We start from the raw sequence: 15,953 nt of genomic DNA on the forward strand, positions 1-15,953 counted from the left end.
ACAATGGACCTAATGGATTTACAGAGAAAAATGAAACAAAACCCACAGGAGAGTAATACCTTTTTAGGCACCAACTAAAAAGCACAAAATACATCATGAAAGTATGTGGCTTTACAAAGGACAGAGACAGCTTTGATCCCAAGAGAAGTAATTTTACTGCTGCTAATGGAGTTTGAATTTTACTGTCCTTTGCCTCAGTCCCCACATGGTCAAGGTTGTCAGGAGGCTGCCTGCATTGAGATCCCTCCAGACCAAGTGAACTACAACAGAAATAACATCTGCTACAAAATATAGGTCTGTGACTCTAATACTGTAACTTTTCTTCTGCTGTATGATTGTTAACATCCTTTGCCTGATGAAGAAGCCAGTAGAGCTTCAAAAGCTTGCATAATGTATTTTGTGCTTTTAGTTCCTGACAGCAAGTTGCTCACAGAAGTGTGATGGAGTCTTCTTCTCTGGAGGCTTTTAAAAAGAGTCTGGATGGCCAGCTGTTGAGGGTGCTTTGATTGTGTGTTCCTACATGGCAAGGGGTTGGACTAGGTGGCCCTTGACGTCTTTTCCAACTCTATGATTCTACTTGTCCACCAAGAAGGTGTTGCTGTTTTGTGCAGATTGGATCTTGTTGTATTTTGCTGGCCATCACAGCTACCCTTGAATATGTTTCCACAGAAAAAATGAATTTATTTATTAATAACTGGAATGTAAATGTTCTTGATTAGGTATATACTTGTGTATTATCATCTCCAAAAACACAAACATATTTCAACTAAACATACTCAGCTCCTTAAGTCTCTCCTCATTGATGTATGGTTGGTCTGTCAGAACCTCAAACCTGCTCCTGTTTGGGTCCTGTTCAGAGAAGATGCCAGCCACAGATGCTGGTGATATGTCAGGAAGAAACTCTTCTAGATCATGACCATATAGCCCAGAAAACCTACAAAAATCTATAATATTGATGATCATTGTTTGTAGTCAGTAAGTACATTGCAGTCACACAAGCGAATTCACCTTTGTGCTAGTGCAAGTTTCAACCTGTCGTTCTCTGTTTTCAGCTGTGCATCAGAAGGACCACCATGCGATGCCTTTTCATCATCTGTTCCATTTATACTTGATGCCCGAGTAGAACATGGAGTTTCACGTCCTGATTCCTGCACCACACATCCCACAAAACAAGGAAAAAGTAGTAATGACAAATCATATCTTGATATGGCACGGCATAATACAGAGCAACGGATGCTTCTGACCCCAAAGAGAACCTCTTTTCTAGGAAAATAGGAGAACTTCTGGACTCCTCAGTCTAATCTGATCCCCAGAGATTCACCATCTGATTCCTCTCCCAAACCAATCTTGTTTTGTTTCTTATTTGCACAAAGAACATAAACAGGATAAATGAGTTGCATTCTTTTCCATGCAACTTGCTCATAGTATGCTAGGATTTACCAAAAAAATCCTAGATTGTCATTTTGTGTGGACATTGCCTCTCTAAAAGCAATTGCAAAGAGAAGGAAAAGTACAGTACATTTGTGAAATAATTATTTCCTCGATAACACTCCTATGAAATCCCCAACAGCATTTCCAAACTCTCAGAAAGTCCCCTTTATTTTGCTTTAAAAACATCATGCAACTTTTCAAATCACTTATCTCACTATATACAAGCGACTTACTTGGGAATGATTGCTGGAAGTCTCTATTTTTTCCTGAGATCTCTCTCTGGCTAGTCTGGCAGCTTCTTTTACTTCTTGAAATTTCTCAGCAAACTAAATGTGGACACATGCAAAAGGTTTTGTTAGCCTGGGCTCATGTAGTAGCTTACTCCAAATTATTTTTATATTACCTACATAACTATGAAACCCCCCCCAAAAAAAAAAAAGTTGTGCTTATTCCCTGAGAGGCATCCAAAGTAAATGGAAATTGGGAGGAGGGAGGCCAGAAGAGAATGCCCTTTGGCTTTGAGCTCAGATTCCACAGGGAATTCCAGTCTTAGTAGGAAGGACTCTTTGAGGTTCTGCCACACTTTTCTCTGCATCCCCATCTAAATCTGGAGAAAGGCTTGGCAATGGGAATCGTGAAGAAGGTGTTATAGGAGAATCAATCAAATTATCTTCTGCTCTACTCTCTGTCTAGACATTTCTGCCGATTTTTAGCTCCTTCTGCAAACAGCCTCCAGTATGGAAGGCAACACAAAGCCATCTTGACAATACAATACAACTTTGAAAAAAACCCCAAGAAATTGCTTTGGCCATACCTATCATGCAACTGTCTCCCTCTCATCACTGCCTTGTTCTTGAAGTGTGATTAGCCAGTGATGGAAAAATCCATCAATAAGATCCAAACAGCACTGGAATAGCGCTACTCCTCAGTAAGTTACTTCGACATCAGTTCTGGGATTACACAGTCATGTCGTGTCACTGTCTCCTCCTCTACCTTCTGTCCTCCTCGCTATTCCAGAATAGCCTTTTTTGCGGTGGTTAAACTGTATTCACGTAACTCTGGAATTGCATTTAAAATAAATATTCCCTGCCACACAAGCTTAAGGTACACACACACACACACACAAAACACAAGGGATGGGGGAGAAGAGTACACTTAAGGACGAGGGTGGAAAAGAGTGTGAGGGGCCAGCAACAGCCCTGTTGGACTAATGGAAGGACGTACAGCAGGGAGTGCTCCCAAACCAGTATGTATGCATTTCCATTTATTAATGCAGTCATGGCAAGGACAGAGGTGCTGTGTTAGAAAATGACAACATCTGAATAAATCTTGCCAACAAGACCCCTCTGATAGGGTCAACATAAGTCAGAGCCTATTTGAAGGCACATAAGAACCACAGTCACCACCAGGCTGTAGGTGATCGGTGAGCTGACCTCCAGAAAGAAAGAAAGAAAGAAAGATAGATAGATAGATTCAGGGGACTCTTCATTTGACCACTGCAGCCATTCTGGTTTAAGCAGCTCCTAATTTTTCTCTGCATAAACCTAATCTAACTCACTACAATCCCAGGGCTTGGAGAATTTATCCTGTGGTGTTCCTGACCACAACAATTTCTCTATCAAAGCATCAACTTACTCAAAGCAAAATGACTGACAGGGTTGGGTGAAAGCAAAAGGCATGGTAATGACAAATATTAATCAGAGAGCACGTTCCTAGGGGAAGAAGCACTAATACATTCCTACAACTGTCTGTGAATATAATTTGTCTGTCAGCCTTATAGTAACCTGTGACCTCAAGACTCTGTCAAACTAATGGATTTGTTGCTATCAAACATTGGGCATTTATTTCTGAATTTAGGGAATGACCAGCATGCAAATGAACTATTTCCTTAACATCATCTTAGTGAAACCTAACCAATGGATGTCCTATTATATGAATGAATTGAAAGACACACATATCACACACTGAATAATGCATATCACCATAGGTAATGTTACACCTGTAATGCTTAGGATGAGAAATTCCTGATCTGTGGAGAAAAGATTTTCTCTATATTTACTAAACAAACTGCAACAGAATCATAGGCTCAGACCCTCCAGTTCAAACTCTATGTTTTCTAAGTCTTTGTTAGTGCTTGATATTTAGCCTGCATGAAATGTTTATGATTTGCTTTGCATGGGAATTAAACGGTGCAAACCAGATAGGTAAAGTTATCACTATTAGAAATGAGTCTTTATGGGAAGCTCTTTGCAAAAGTTTGCAACACCAGTGTGGTCCCACTTAGGGATGTTCACACACAGCAGTAAGTCCAATTAAGAGTTATTGCCACAAACTCTCATTCCTGGGGACCAATATGCCGTTATCACTGTGTTTCAGTTATTTCTAAAGGATAAGCCAATACTCAACAGGAGAGCATGGAAGCTTTCTTAGTTGCTGGCAGCAAGTGTGAGTGGTGATAAGGAAGAATTGCTCCTAGCTCTGCTGGTGAAATCAACATGACACCAAAATACCCATTTCAGAAATCATTCCCTTTGTTTAAAAAAAATATATGCATTCGGCAATTCCTGTCATAATTAGTTCACAGCAACCTCCATTTTCAAACATGTGCCATTTATGGATTGTAAATGTTCTGTTACTTTTGTTTGTTGCTGCGTGCCTTCAAGTTACTTCTTAAGGCATCAGTGCAGAACAGGGATGGGAATCATATAGCCCTCCAGATGTTGTCAAACTATAACTCCCAGCATTCCTCACCACTGTGCTGGCTATGGCTCTTGGGAGTTGCAGTTCAACATCTGCAGAGCTGCATGATTCCTAACCTTGACTTAAAGCTAATTTTTAGCTTTCCTTGGTTTCCACTTTTAAAAGGAAGGGCAAAAATCCAAAAGGACTCTTATCCATTAGCATCAGAAGAAAGGAACAGTTTGGCCCTAGAAGAGAAGGGAAGGGAATAGGAATTTTGAAGTGTCCATAATTCAGATGAGAAGGAATAGACCTTGTCATAAGTGAATACAAACCAGTTACGTATCAGACAATGAGAAGTTGAGCAATTTATTTTTAAATGTAAGTGGGAAAATGTAAGCTTTTGAATAGACCTAGTTCAGAAGCTATCACTGTTTGGCACAATATCACACGAAGCAATATCAGTTACCCAAAGGGTCTCATTGACATGTGGCAAAGTACAGGCCACCAGCTTTGCTTCTTGGCATAATGTCTAAGGTACTGTGGACTGTGCTGGTGGCTTGTCAAAAGTGACTAAACAGCCAGCAAATGAATCACTAGTCAGTAAAATAACTTCTTTAAAAATCTATTTTATGTTCTTTTAATAGGTTACAGCTTCTTCCAAAGAATCCTGGGAATCGACAATTAGATTCTCACCCCACTCCCATCAAAAACAGGATTAGGGCAGGGATGGACAGAAGATAGATTGGGATCTACTAGCAGAACTCTACATGGTATGAAGTAGATTAGCAAGGATTTTTGATACTCATTTTTTTAACCATTTTAGAAAGAAAATGACTTCTTTCTCAGTTATGAAATGGAAAAAGCTTGGGGTTGCTAGAAATGGATTTCTGTGTGGGAAGACATGGAAGCTCCACTCATTTTGGGTTGTTGTTGGTTTTTGTCTTCATGTCATTTCCAGTTTATGGTAACTCTAAGGGGAAACCTGTCATGGGATTTTTTGGGCAAGATTTGTTCAGGAAGCAATTGCCATTGCCTTCTTCTTAGGCTGAGAGAGTGTGACTTGCAGAAGGTCACCCAGTAGCTTTCCACGTTTGAGTGAGGATTCAGACACTGGTCTCCTAAAGTCCTCCGCCAACATTCAAACCACACACCGTACTGAATCATTTTGGGTATTCGATACACCTTTCTGTATTCAGAAAGCTTTAATTCTCAGTGTGTATCTGTTCCATTCGGAAGAGTTGGTGGATCCTAGAGTTCTTTCTTTCTTTCTTTCAAAAGAATAATCCCATAATCTGCAGCCTGTTCACTTGTACCTTACAGAGTTGTAAGGGTTGCAAAGAAGAATGTACACAAGATATTTTCAACATCTCAAAGCAGAATACAAGTTCTAATTGTCATCATCTGCAGTTTGAACTGGCTGCATAAACAAACACTAAATGCAGTCAAAAATATTTTGGAAATTGCAATTTAATGGAAATCTTACATGCTGCATACAAGGAGCATTCTGTATTAAAGGATTTTATAACGTGTTTCCATCCAACTGACCGACACAGCAACCGCTTTGACAATTTCAGACAGTAGCTGAGACTTCTCTAACATGGCAAAGTGCCCATTTGCCTTCCAAGATTATGAGCAGCAAGATTAACAGGGAATTTATGGAATGTTCAAGGGCATTATATTTAGTGAGCTAATGCCATCTGGAGCCACTGATAGCTAAGTGGTTTGTGTTCAGAAAGAAAATCAACCATGTGTCAAGATAAGTGCTTCGTTTATAGCATGAACAAACATCCTGGGTGCCTGAATTACTATTATCTGAGCACAGAGAATACATTGATTAAACTATTGGTTATTCATTACCAAACTACCTCTCATAGTTAAGTTTCTTAACAGGGAGCCTCCAAAAGTAGTAAATCATTTCTATCAACACCCAGTTCTTTCAGACTTGCAAACACCTACTGAGTAGCTGCATTCAGGAGTTGCAGTCAACAATAATTGATCCTAATGGGAATGAGTATAATGTCCTCCTCGACTCCCCCATTCTTTCTCCATTCTTCCCCCATTCAGTAAACAGCTGCTTGTTTGGAACAATCTGACCAAGACTCAGTTTAGAAAGCTGACTTCTTTTGACTGTTTACATTACCTACAACTGTAATGTTCAGACAACACTTAACTGGGATCAATCTAAAAACAAACCACATTCATTATTCTCCTTGTGGCTAAAGCCACAAGAGAGAGCTAAAGCCAAAGAGAGAGGGTAAGCAAGTAAAGCCAAGTAGGGCAAAAGGGCTTGTTCTGATCATGATAAACCATGATTTAAAAGGAAACCCAAGTGAAGCCAGTGCCTCCCTCATCCTTCATTCCTTTCAGAAGACATAGGAGATCTGTTTCTTTGATCAAGGCACTCTTTTCTTGAAGTTCCTAAGGATAAGTGAAAAGAATGTCTTTAAAGTGAGTACACCACCATGCCACTAAAATGAATTTTGGAAGGCCCACGTGATAGAAATAGAAGTATGGGGTTTCAGTATCACTGACCATCAGCTGACTTTATTCTTAACAAGATCTAATTTTTTAATGTCTGCTGTTAACGTATTGTCACTATCTCAAGTTTTCAGACCATACAAGTTCATTAATGGAATTGCAAGAGGATCTAAACAAGACATTATGCTCAACATGTGGCTGTTTCTGCTAAAACAGCAACTATAAGTCTATCACTCTCTTTCCTTTCACATCCTTTCAGAGCTTCTGCTTGTGGGCATGAGTATGTGTCATGATCCTGTGCATGTCTACTGTTGTTGGTGGTGGTGGTATTGTGTGCCTTCAGGAAAATAAGTCTTTTCAATTACCCCCCCCCCCAACATGTTAAAAAAACACATAGTTCTATTCAGTTAGGTCATCAAAATGGACATTATAAGAAAAGTGGCTATATAGGACTCCCACTGGATTCTTATATTTGTAATTTTAGTTCACTGAGATTATTGTATATTCCTGCAAAAGCAACAACAACAAATACACTGCAATTCAGTTACCTTGGTTAGCTGTTGTTCAGAAGAAAAACCCAGGCCAAACACAGTGTTCGCTCTGCTATCAGCCCACTGGCCAAATTTCTGTGATGTTTTTGTGAAGGTCATATTTGGTGTGATAGTGCTATTTATAATCACCTGAAAAAGGACACAAAGATTTTTTAAAGGAATGTAGACTACACAGCAACTTGGAAAATAGTTAGCTGCATATCAGAATTATTCCGATTGATTACCAGATGCTGAATCTAAATCTGATAGTGGTGGAACAATAACCAAATCTTAAACTGAAAGAGAACTAGAAGGCAAAGCCTTCTTAAACAATAAGCTTTACTTTATAATACCCACTGTGGACCCAGAGCTGGCCTTAACTAGGAAAAACTGGGTTTACAATTTCTGTTATGGAGTTGATGGAAATAAACAATAGAATCATAGAGTAGGAAAGGGCCTCGAGTCCAACCTCCTTCTCAGTGCAAGGACTCCAGCTAGAACATCACCAGCAAATAAGTGTAAAGCTTTTTTTGAGGATATCCAGAGAAAGAGGTCCCACTATTTCTTTAAATAATCAGTTTCATTACCAAATCACTCTTACCATCAAGAAGTTACTTCTAACATTCAACTGAAATGCAGAGAACAAACCTGTACCCTTCTCCTCTTTGACAGCTCTTTTGATACAGCAGTCAATAATAACAGTCAAATTGGTTAGGAAATGGTAAAGGGCACAAAGGTATAGAGAAAGCATTCCCTCCAAATGTGTCAGACTGTAATTCTCATTAATCCCAGTCAGCTTTCCAAAAAGTCCCCCTGATGGAAGATGATCCAAGAAACCAAGAGGCACCCAGTTGTGGGAAGATTAATTTAAATTAAAGTGATGTCAAAATGCATTATTTCTGCAGTGGAAATGCAACCTAAATCAATTGCTCATTGATGAATCTGGGACTAACAACAGGATCCAGGCTATAATTTCCCAACCAGATTAACTGTGATCATTTGAGGAGTTGTAATCTAACACATCTGGATTCTCAAGGAAAGCTGCTTATTTAATAGCATTAATTTAGGCAAGTATAGCTAGTGAGGAGCTGCAGTGCTAGTAGATGTTCATTAAGCACATTTGGCAGAGTTTCTTTTTGCAGAGGATTTAAGAGAGAAATATACTGTACCACAAGAAGAGCACTGACAAGTGTGAATGATTCATATGAAGCCGCAATTAAGACAAGCTGCTGGAGACCCAGCTTGAACTTGAATGGAGGCAGACACAGCTCTGCCAATCATGGGCTTAATAAAGAAGCTTCCACTGCTGCCACAGGAAAAGCAACAGAAGGTTGCAGCAGTTAGTTTAGGGATGCCTGCACAATGCAGAGTCCTTAGCGCGCCCATCCCACACAAGTTGGTTAATGTCACTCAGGGGACTCACAGAACCTGTTCCATGACAATTAAAAGTTCAGCCAACAGGAACCCTGAACTATACAGTTCCACCAATAAAGATGCCACATCCGCTCCCTTAATAGCTTACTAAGAGTTTGCCAATTCCATGCGCAATTTGTTTCTTGATCTGGAAAATATGCCAACTGAGTTATATTTAGAACAAAAAGGATGCTTCATCCAGAGTGAGATCCCCTGTTGTGTCCATGCACAGGGAAATGAGAGTACACTGTCCCACGGAAGCTCAGGCATCTTCACCTTTCCATCTTGCCCCTCAGACTAAGAAAAGCCCTGCTTCTGAGAAAAGCCTTTAACAAACCAGTTGCATTACCAACAAGTGTGTGGAGCTTGAAGCAACAGCCTGAGTTCAAAAGACAACACAAGAATTTAGCAGTCTGTGGCCAAAGTAGCCTCTTTTCTCAAGTCCATCCTGACTTCTTGTCTCATGTCTTTCTAAACTAACAATATCCAGAACTGAACCTGTGGCAATGCATGTGCTCCATTACTGAGCTATGAACCCTTCCCATATTTAGTAACTTGCGGCAAATATTCTTCAGGAAGCAAAAGGAAGTATCACTCTTGACAGATAACCTTTCTTTAGAAAATATGTTTAAACAGTATTAAGGAAGCATTGATAATATGACAGCTGTTTTTTCTGTTTGAAATATTTTCACATGTTAGCAATCCATTCAATAGGCCAGTATGATCCTCTAACTGAAGATGGGGAGACTGAGGCTAAGATAGAGAAATTTGCTGAAGGCTACCTAATATGTTCAGGGCAAAGCAAGGATCTTTGTGACAAGTTCACTTTGCCAATATACTGCACCTGGACTGTTCTGTGAACTGGACAGTTTCTTATTGTATAGGAGCCCTGGTGGCGCAGTGCTTAAATGCCTGTACTGCAGCCACTCACTCACAAACCACAAGTTGTGAGTTCAATCCCAGCCAGGGGCTCATGCTCAACTCAGTCTTGCATGCTTCCAAGATTGCTAAAATGAGTACCCAGCTTAGTTCCGTTAATATCAGAGTCATTAATTGAGGCCAACCAAGTATCCAAACCCAAAATTTATATGTATACATTTCTGTAAAGTTCTATAAATACATTTGACAGGTTCACAGCATTCATACATTCACAGCAAGAAAAGAGTAGAGAATTGGAATATCCAATTCTGGCTAATCAATGGCTGTTGGTTTTAGCCTCTATAACTAGTATGGCTACAATCTCTGACTACTTCTTCCATAAGTAGAAATTGCTCTTTTGGCTATATTAGTCACCACAATGCCTATTCAAGAAAGGGCTTTCTGAATCAGCAAATTGTTGCAAATGTAATACTGCTAATGCTTCTTTAACACATATGGTTGGGGGTTGTACTATAGTAGCTACATTTTGGGAGAAAGTATTTACACATGTAAATGTGGTTTTGGAACATTGCTTCATATTCAGGAACATCCATGTTTTCAATTATTTGTCTGTTTCTTGGGAATTAATAAATGGTCAATGGAAATGGATTTTTCGCAGCCCTTTGACTGCCAAAAGATTAATATTTTGTTACTGAAAAGATGTAGTCGGACCTCTTTATCCATGGCGTTTTTATCTACAGATTCAACCACCCATGGCTTGAAAATATTTTAACATATATAAATTCAAAAAAGCAAACCTTGATTTTGCTATTTTATATAAGGGACACCATTAAAGTTTGTCCAGAGGAGTGTGACCAAAATGGTGAAGAGTCTAGAAACTATGCCCTATGAGGAGAGACTTAGGGAGCTGGGTATGTTTAGCCTGGAGAAGAGAAGGTTAAGAGGTGATATGTCTGGGGTGCTTTGATTCTATGTTCCTGCATGGCAGGGGGTTGGATTGGATGACCCTTGTGGTATCTTCCAACTCTATGATTCTATGCGTCTATGGTTTTACTATACCATTGTTATTTAATAGGACTTGAGCATCCACAGAGTTTGGTATCCAAGGGAGAGGAAGGAAGGGGGATATCCAGGAACCAAGCCCCAGTGGATAGCAAAGGACCACTGTATTTTTTTATCCACCGATGACCCAATAGAAGATCTAACACTTGCAACATGATGTATAGACAAAATTTACAAATGGCCTTATATTTGGACATTTGGTCAGCTTTTACAGAAATGTACAGCCAATGTGGCTATTTTTCCCCTTTCACATTTTTATTTTCCTGCCTTTTTTGTGCTGGAACACTATTGTACATAGCTGCAATCTCTTTTAAATGTAAATACATTTACATCTTTCAAAGAGACTATTAAAATGGAAGTACAGGTGTGTCTTCTTTTTGATTGTTAAAGCATAGGAGGCATGAACAGATCTCTTTTAAAATATATTAGAGGGAAGTATTCCAGGAAACATGAGTTGCTTGCAAACCCACACCGTATACGACAGTGAAGAGGAATCCCTTTACTGCACACCCACTCAGGGGCTTAATACAATTGATAAATGAGGGGATTGTTTTGTAAGGTGCTTATTGAGTTTTCAGTTTCTGCCTGTTCCTTGGATTCATCATCAATTATGCTGTTGCTCTGAGAGCTCTGTGCCCATTAGAGTACCAATTGTTGGGCAATGACTAGAAAGAGTTGCTCAGTGTTGTTTCCTCTCTGCTTTTTTGCCTTGGCATCTTCTACAAACCAGAGTAGCAAAATTAATACACTGACAATCCCACTCCCAATAGTTTTTAGTTTATCAGCATGCAGTGTGATGCTTCATAGCCTCTGGAAACAATTAGTCAATCTTTAGGATGTTGTCATAAAGTGGTTGCGGTAGGCAAGATATGGGAAATTGCCAATTCACATTTCACTTAAGCCATAAACAGAGCAAATTTATTATTTGTAGAACAACTCTTTAAAAACCCTGGAGGATTCTGGGACGTGAAGTCCAAAAAAGTGACTTTTCCATACTCTGGCCATGAATTCACTGAGTGGTCTCAGGCAAGGCACCATTCTTAACAGGGGGATCTGCAGTAACCTACCATGTTTGCTTATGTTACAGCAGGGATGTTCACCACATGGCCCACAGACAGCCTCCTAGGCCCATACTTTCAGTTTTCATTGTCCAACAACCAGTGATGCTGATAAAAATAGGTGAGGTTGCTTTCCTTACCTAAGGTAAGGAGGCTCTGCATATTGGGAGGTGTCTACAATGCAGAAGAGTGTTCTGCCACCACCTGCATGTTGAGGAGCTATTGCAGCTGCTGCCCAATTTGAACAACAGCAAAAATTGCTGCCCCCACTGAATTTTGGTATCAACATTGTCCACAATCCAAATATGCATGGTCCAAATTTGTTGAGGGTCCAATACAGGCTCTGAAACCTCTGCCTCGTCATCAAGGTTCTTGACAGAAAATGTGTGGAGCCCTTTAACATTCAAAATATCATATATAAGGAGTTATCAAGCAGGGCATATTTGGGAGAAAACTTAAACATTATAGAGTTTACATTAACATCATACACAGTGCTATAATGTCAAGCCCTGAAAAGCAGCCTGAAAAGAGAAACAAATAAAGACCCAAGTGTCTTTAAAACAGCTGAAACATAAAATAAATGCTCCAATGCAAACTTTTAGCGTAAAACACTTAAGGCATGCTGGTTTCACCATTCACTGTTCTACATTCCAGATAAGGATAGACAAGCCTGTTTTTTCATAAGAAGAGCGCAACCTTGTTTTAACCTGTGGTTACATTTGAACTGACCTGAAGAGGAGCTGTGAAGACCAAAGAGAATCAATTCATTATTCAGACAGAAAGTAGCATGCTTTGAAGAATAGGAAAAATATAAACTGTCACCTTAATTACACAGATTGACCATGTTTCATAAAACCTATCTGTTAGAAGTTATCAAGTATTGTGAGAGCCAATGTGATATAGTGGTTTGAGCACTGTACTGACTCCAGTGGCCAGGGTTCAAATCCCCACTAAACCATGGAAATCTACTGATTAACTTTGGGCAAGTCATACTTTCTCAGCCTTGAAGGAAGGCAAAGGCAAACCCCTTCTGAACTAATCTTTCTGAGAAAAGAACACAGTACATCTATCTTGAGGTACCTAAAATTGGGAAATGATTTGTTGTTCACATTTGGTTGACAAGGTTGTGTGTATTCTTTCAAGAAGCTGTTTATAATGATATAACATAACCACAGCATATGTCAGATCATGTTGACCACACAGCAATTTATGTTGCAGTCTTCTGATCTTATATACAGTGGGCCCTTCGTATCCACTGGGGTTTGGTTCCAAGCCTTCCTGTGGATACCAAAATCTATGGATGTTCAAATCCCATTAAATACAATGGATAGTGAAATGGTGTCCCTTAAATAAAATGGCAAGATCAAGGATTGATTTTTAGGATTTATTTATTGTTTGAATGTTTTCAAGATGTGGCTGCTTGAATCCGTGGATAAAGAATTGGTGGATATGGAGGGATGACTGTACAACATGATGCAGTCTTCAAAAGTTTATGTCACTTAACATCTCTCTGCCTTTTAAAGATGCTACCAGACACTTTTTAAATGTCTGACACTGAAATCCTGTGCTTCCCCGGCATGCCCTCCTTTACCTCTTATAGCCACCAACACTGCTGTCTTGTCCTCCTCCTCCTCCTCCTCCTGCAAAAAACAAGACAAAACAAAAATCCAGCAAGATGGTGGAGGAGGAGGGAAAGGAGTGTGCAGAGGACACAGATAATATGGTAGCTGTCTCTAATATCTGTTACATACAAGATGGAGCAAGCTTGTTTTCTGCTGCTCCACAAACTAGAAAATGAACCAATGGATTCAAATTGCATGAAAAGAGATTCCACCTAAACATTAGAAGGAACTTTTTAATTGTAAAAAATCTTCAACAGTGGGGTGAATGGCCTCAGAGGAAGGTACTCTCACTTTCTTTGGCAGTCTTCAAACAGGCTGCATGGCCATCTTCCAGGAGTGCTTGTTAACTGACTAACAAGGATAGCTTCCAGGAATTCAGGCACAGCGACAACATGCAAACCACAGGCTTCTTCAGTAACTGTTTAAGAGCCCCCTCTCCCACATACACCTGACCATATATTCCATAGAGACTTTTCCCCATGTCAGAAATAGGATTGGCAGTGATTAGAGATCCATCTTTTTGGGTGTTGGTACCTTGGTTTTCAACTTCCTCTCCAGTAAGGTTTAGTAAAGTAATAATAATCCCAAGACCTCTAGATTGCAGGAATAAGAACCAGATATTATTGTACTCCAGGTCCCATCAGCCCTGACCAGCATGACTGGAAGTAGCAGTCAAGTAACATCTGGAGGACCATAGGTTCCCCATCTCTCTTTTAGATGGAACAGGATAAGACTGGCATAAAATACAACTGAATTTTGTATGCTGTACAGTTTAACAGTTTTTGGCACTTGGTCTTGGTTTTATTATTCATATGACTTTAATTGCTGCTCTGAGAGCCTTGTCTTGTTTGATAAGAGAAGTCGTAAGATATAAATATAAATAAGTAATAGGATTAAGATTTCCCATGCTTATCCCATTTTATTAATCTCAATGAGAGGAACATTCTTAGTTCCACTATTTAGACCATGTTATCTGTTGCAACCAGCACTATCTCACCACTGTCTATGGATAGAAGTTTGTACCCTGCATGCTATAACATATCATTTGTTTAGAGACTTGACTTGGGACTTTCTATATTGAAAGCATGATCTCAGCTTCATGCGTAGATATGGCCATCCTCACCAGTTGTTAAATCATATTCCTAATGAGAATATGATACCTCCAGGACAACCTACCATTCATACCTAGGTTTGGTTTTGTTTTGTTTTTTGCAACTACTCTGCCACCCCTTCTTTATAAACCTGATGATGTTTCTTTTGCATAGTTCATGATGTGAATAGCTTGATCAGAGAGAAACTGACTTTCTGTTGAGAGACTTTTTGCCACTCCCTTGACTGAAACCATCACAAGATCAACAGGTTCTTCTGGTGGACCAAGTAAAACAAAGCCAGTGTGTTTCCTACTCCGCCATTCAAAGGAAGACAAGTATCGGCTTACAAGATCAGAAAGCTACTGCCTGCATTTTTAAAACTAGGATACAGGCAGCTTAGAAGTCCTTCCCTTTGATCTCAAAAACAGAGACCATAACTCTGTGTATGTTCGAATGTACTCTGTTCATGTCAAATACTAATCTTGAAAGCCATTCTCAAAGCCCAGTATATTTATTGTACCAAGAATTTCTTTTAGCACTTACAAATATCTTCCAAGTATCTGGGTTGCTTTATTCATCTGCTGAAGTACACTGTATATACAAAAAACTGTATCATAATAAGCATTAGCTATTAAGGTATCAATATACATCCTTATCCACAAAAAGGAGACACAAAAGACTGCAGCAGGGCAGATTTAGACACAGAAGAAGGAGGAGTGAAGATAAGAAGAAGGAACATCAGTAGTCTAAGATATGCAGACAATACCATAGTACTAGCAGAAAGCATCACATAGGGGGTGTTCTCACTTGCGATTTACAATGGTTTAAAATACACTGGTATCGGTTAAACCAATTCAAAATACAACGGGTGTTATCCCGTGTTCCAAATCGCGTTTTTTTCTTCGTTCTCATTTACCAACTGATTCGCTTTAAGTGATCTGCTTTCGTTCCTATTCAAATAAAACGGTGTATATATAAACCGGTTTTAGCCTTATTTCGTTCCCACTCACCATTTTGGGGTTGTCAATCAAAGTAACGTCATCATAATGTCACTTTTAAATTTCGCGGTTTTTTATAAAAGAGCCAATGAGGAGGCGCTTAAAGTGCCTATGAGTCCTGTAATTATTCATGGGGAAAGATTGTTGAGGGAGAGAGAAAACTGCCTCCCCAAAGCACTTCTGCTAGGCTGCTGCCTTGGAAGAAAGACCCCAGAGAGGCTGGGGGAGGCTGCAGGCAAAACAAATTTGGGGAAAGCTCCTTCCAGAGGAACTATGGGATGGGTTTTGCAGGACATATCCCCGCTTCATGGGGGGGGGGATATGTCCTGCAAAGACTGACTTAATATTAAACATAAAGAAAACAAAAATAATGACCACAGAGCATTTACATTAATTCAATCTACACAAGGAGGAAATCGAAATAGTTAAAAGATTTCCCATACCTTGGAAGAAAAATTGATCAGAATGGATACTGCAGTCAAGAAATCAAAAGAAGATTAGGAATGGGAAGGGCTGCAAAGAAAGAAAATCCTACAGCTGAACACTAAAGTTAGAATTGTCCAAGCCACTGTATTTCCTGGGCACTTTGCCATGTATGAATGTGAGAGATGAACAGTGAAGAAAGCGGATAGGAAGAAAATTAATTCAAGAACTGATGCTGGAAAAGAGTGCTGAGGATACAACTGATGGCCAAAAAGATTTTAAAAAT

The 15,953-nt window shown here is 39.5% G+C and overlaps 1 protein-coding gene across 2 annotated transcripts in view; it reads right to left on the bottom strand.

Annotated features, from left to right (window-relative positions):
• Nucleotides 1–15,953, bottom strand: part of HOMER2 (homer scaffold protein 2) — an 80,752-nt gene that overhangs the window by 15,294 nt on the left and 49,505 nt on the right. Inside the window, exons 3-5 of one of the 2 annotated variants that reach the window (XM_089539018.1) lie at nt 7,140–7,271; nt 1,665–1,757; nt 1,009–1,148 (exon numbers count right to left, since the gene is read on the bottom strand). In XM_089539018.1, coding sequence (XP_089395144.1) covers nt 1,009–1,148; nt 1,665–1,757; nt 7,140–7,271 — 365 coding nt within the window. The remainder of the gene's footprint in view (nt 1–1,008; nt 1,149–1,664; nt 1,758–7,139; nt 7,272–15,953) is intronic. The other variant, XM_089539019.1, reaches the window with a different exon arrangement.

This window comes from Sceloporus occidentalis, unplaced genomic scaffold (genome assembly GCF_023333645.1).
Source record: "Sceloporus occidentalis isolate IW3139 unplaced genomic scaffold, rSceOcc1.0.p SCAF_9, whole genome shotgun sequence".
Lineage (NCBI taxonomy): Eukaryota > Metazoa > Chordata > Lepidosauria > Squamata > Phrynosomatidae > Sceloporus > Sceloporus occidentalis.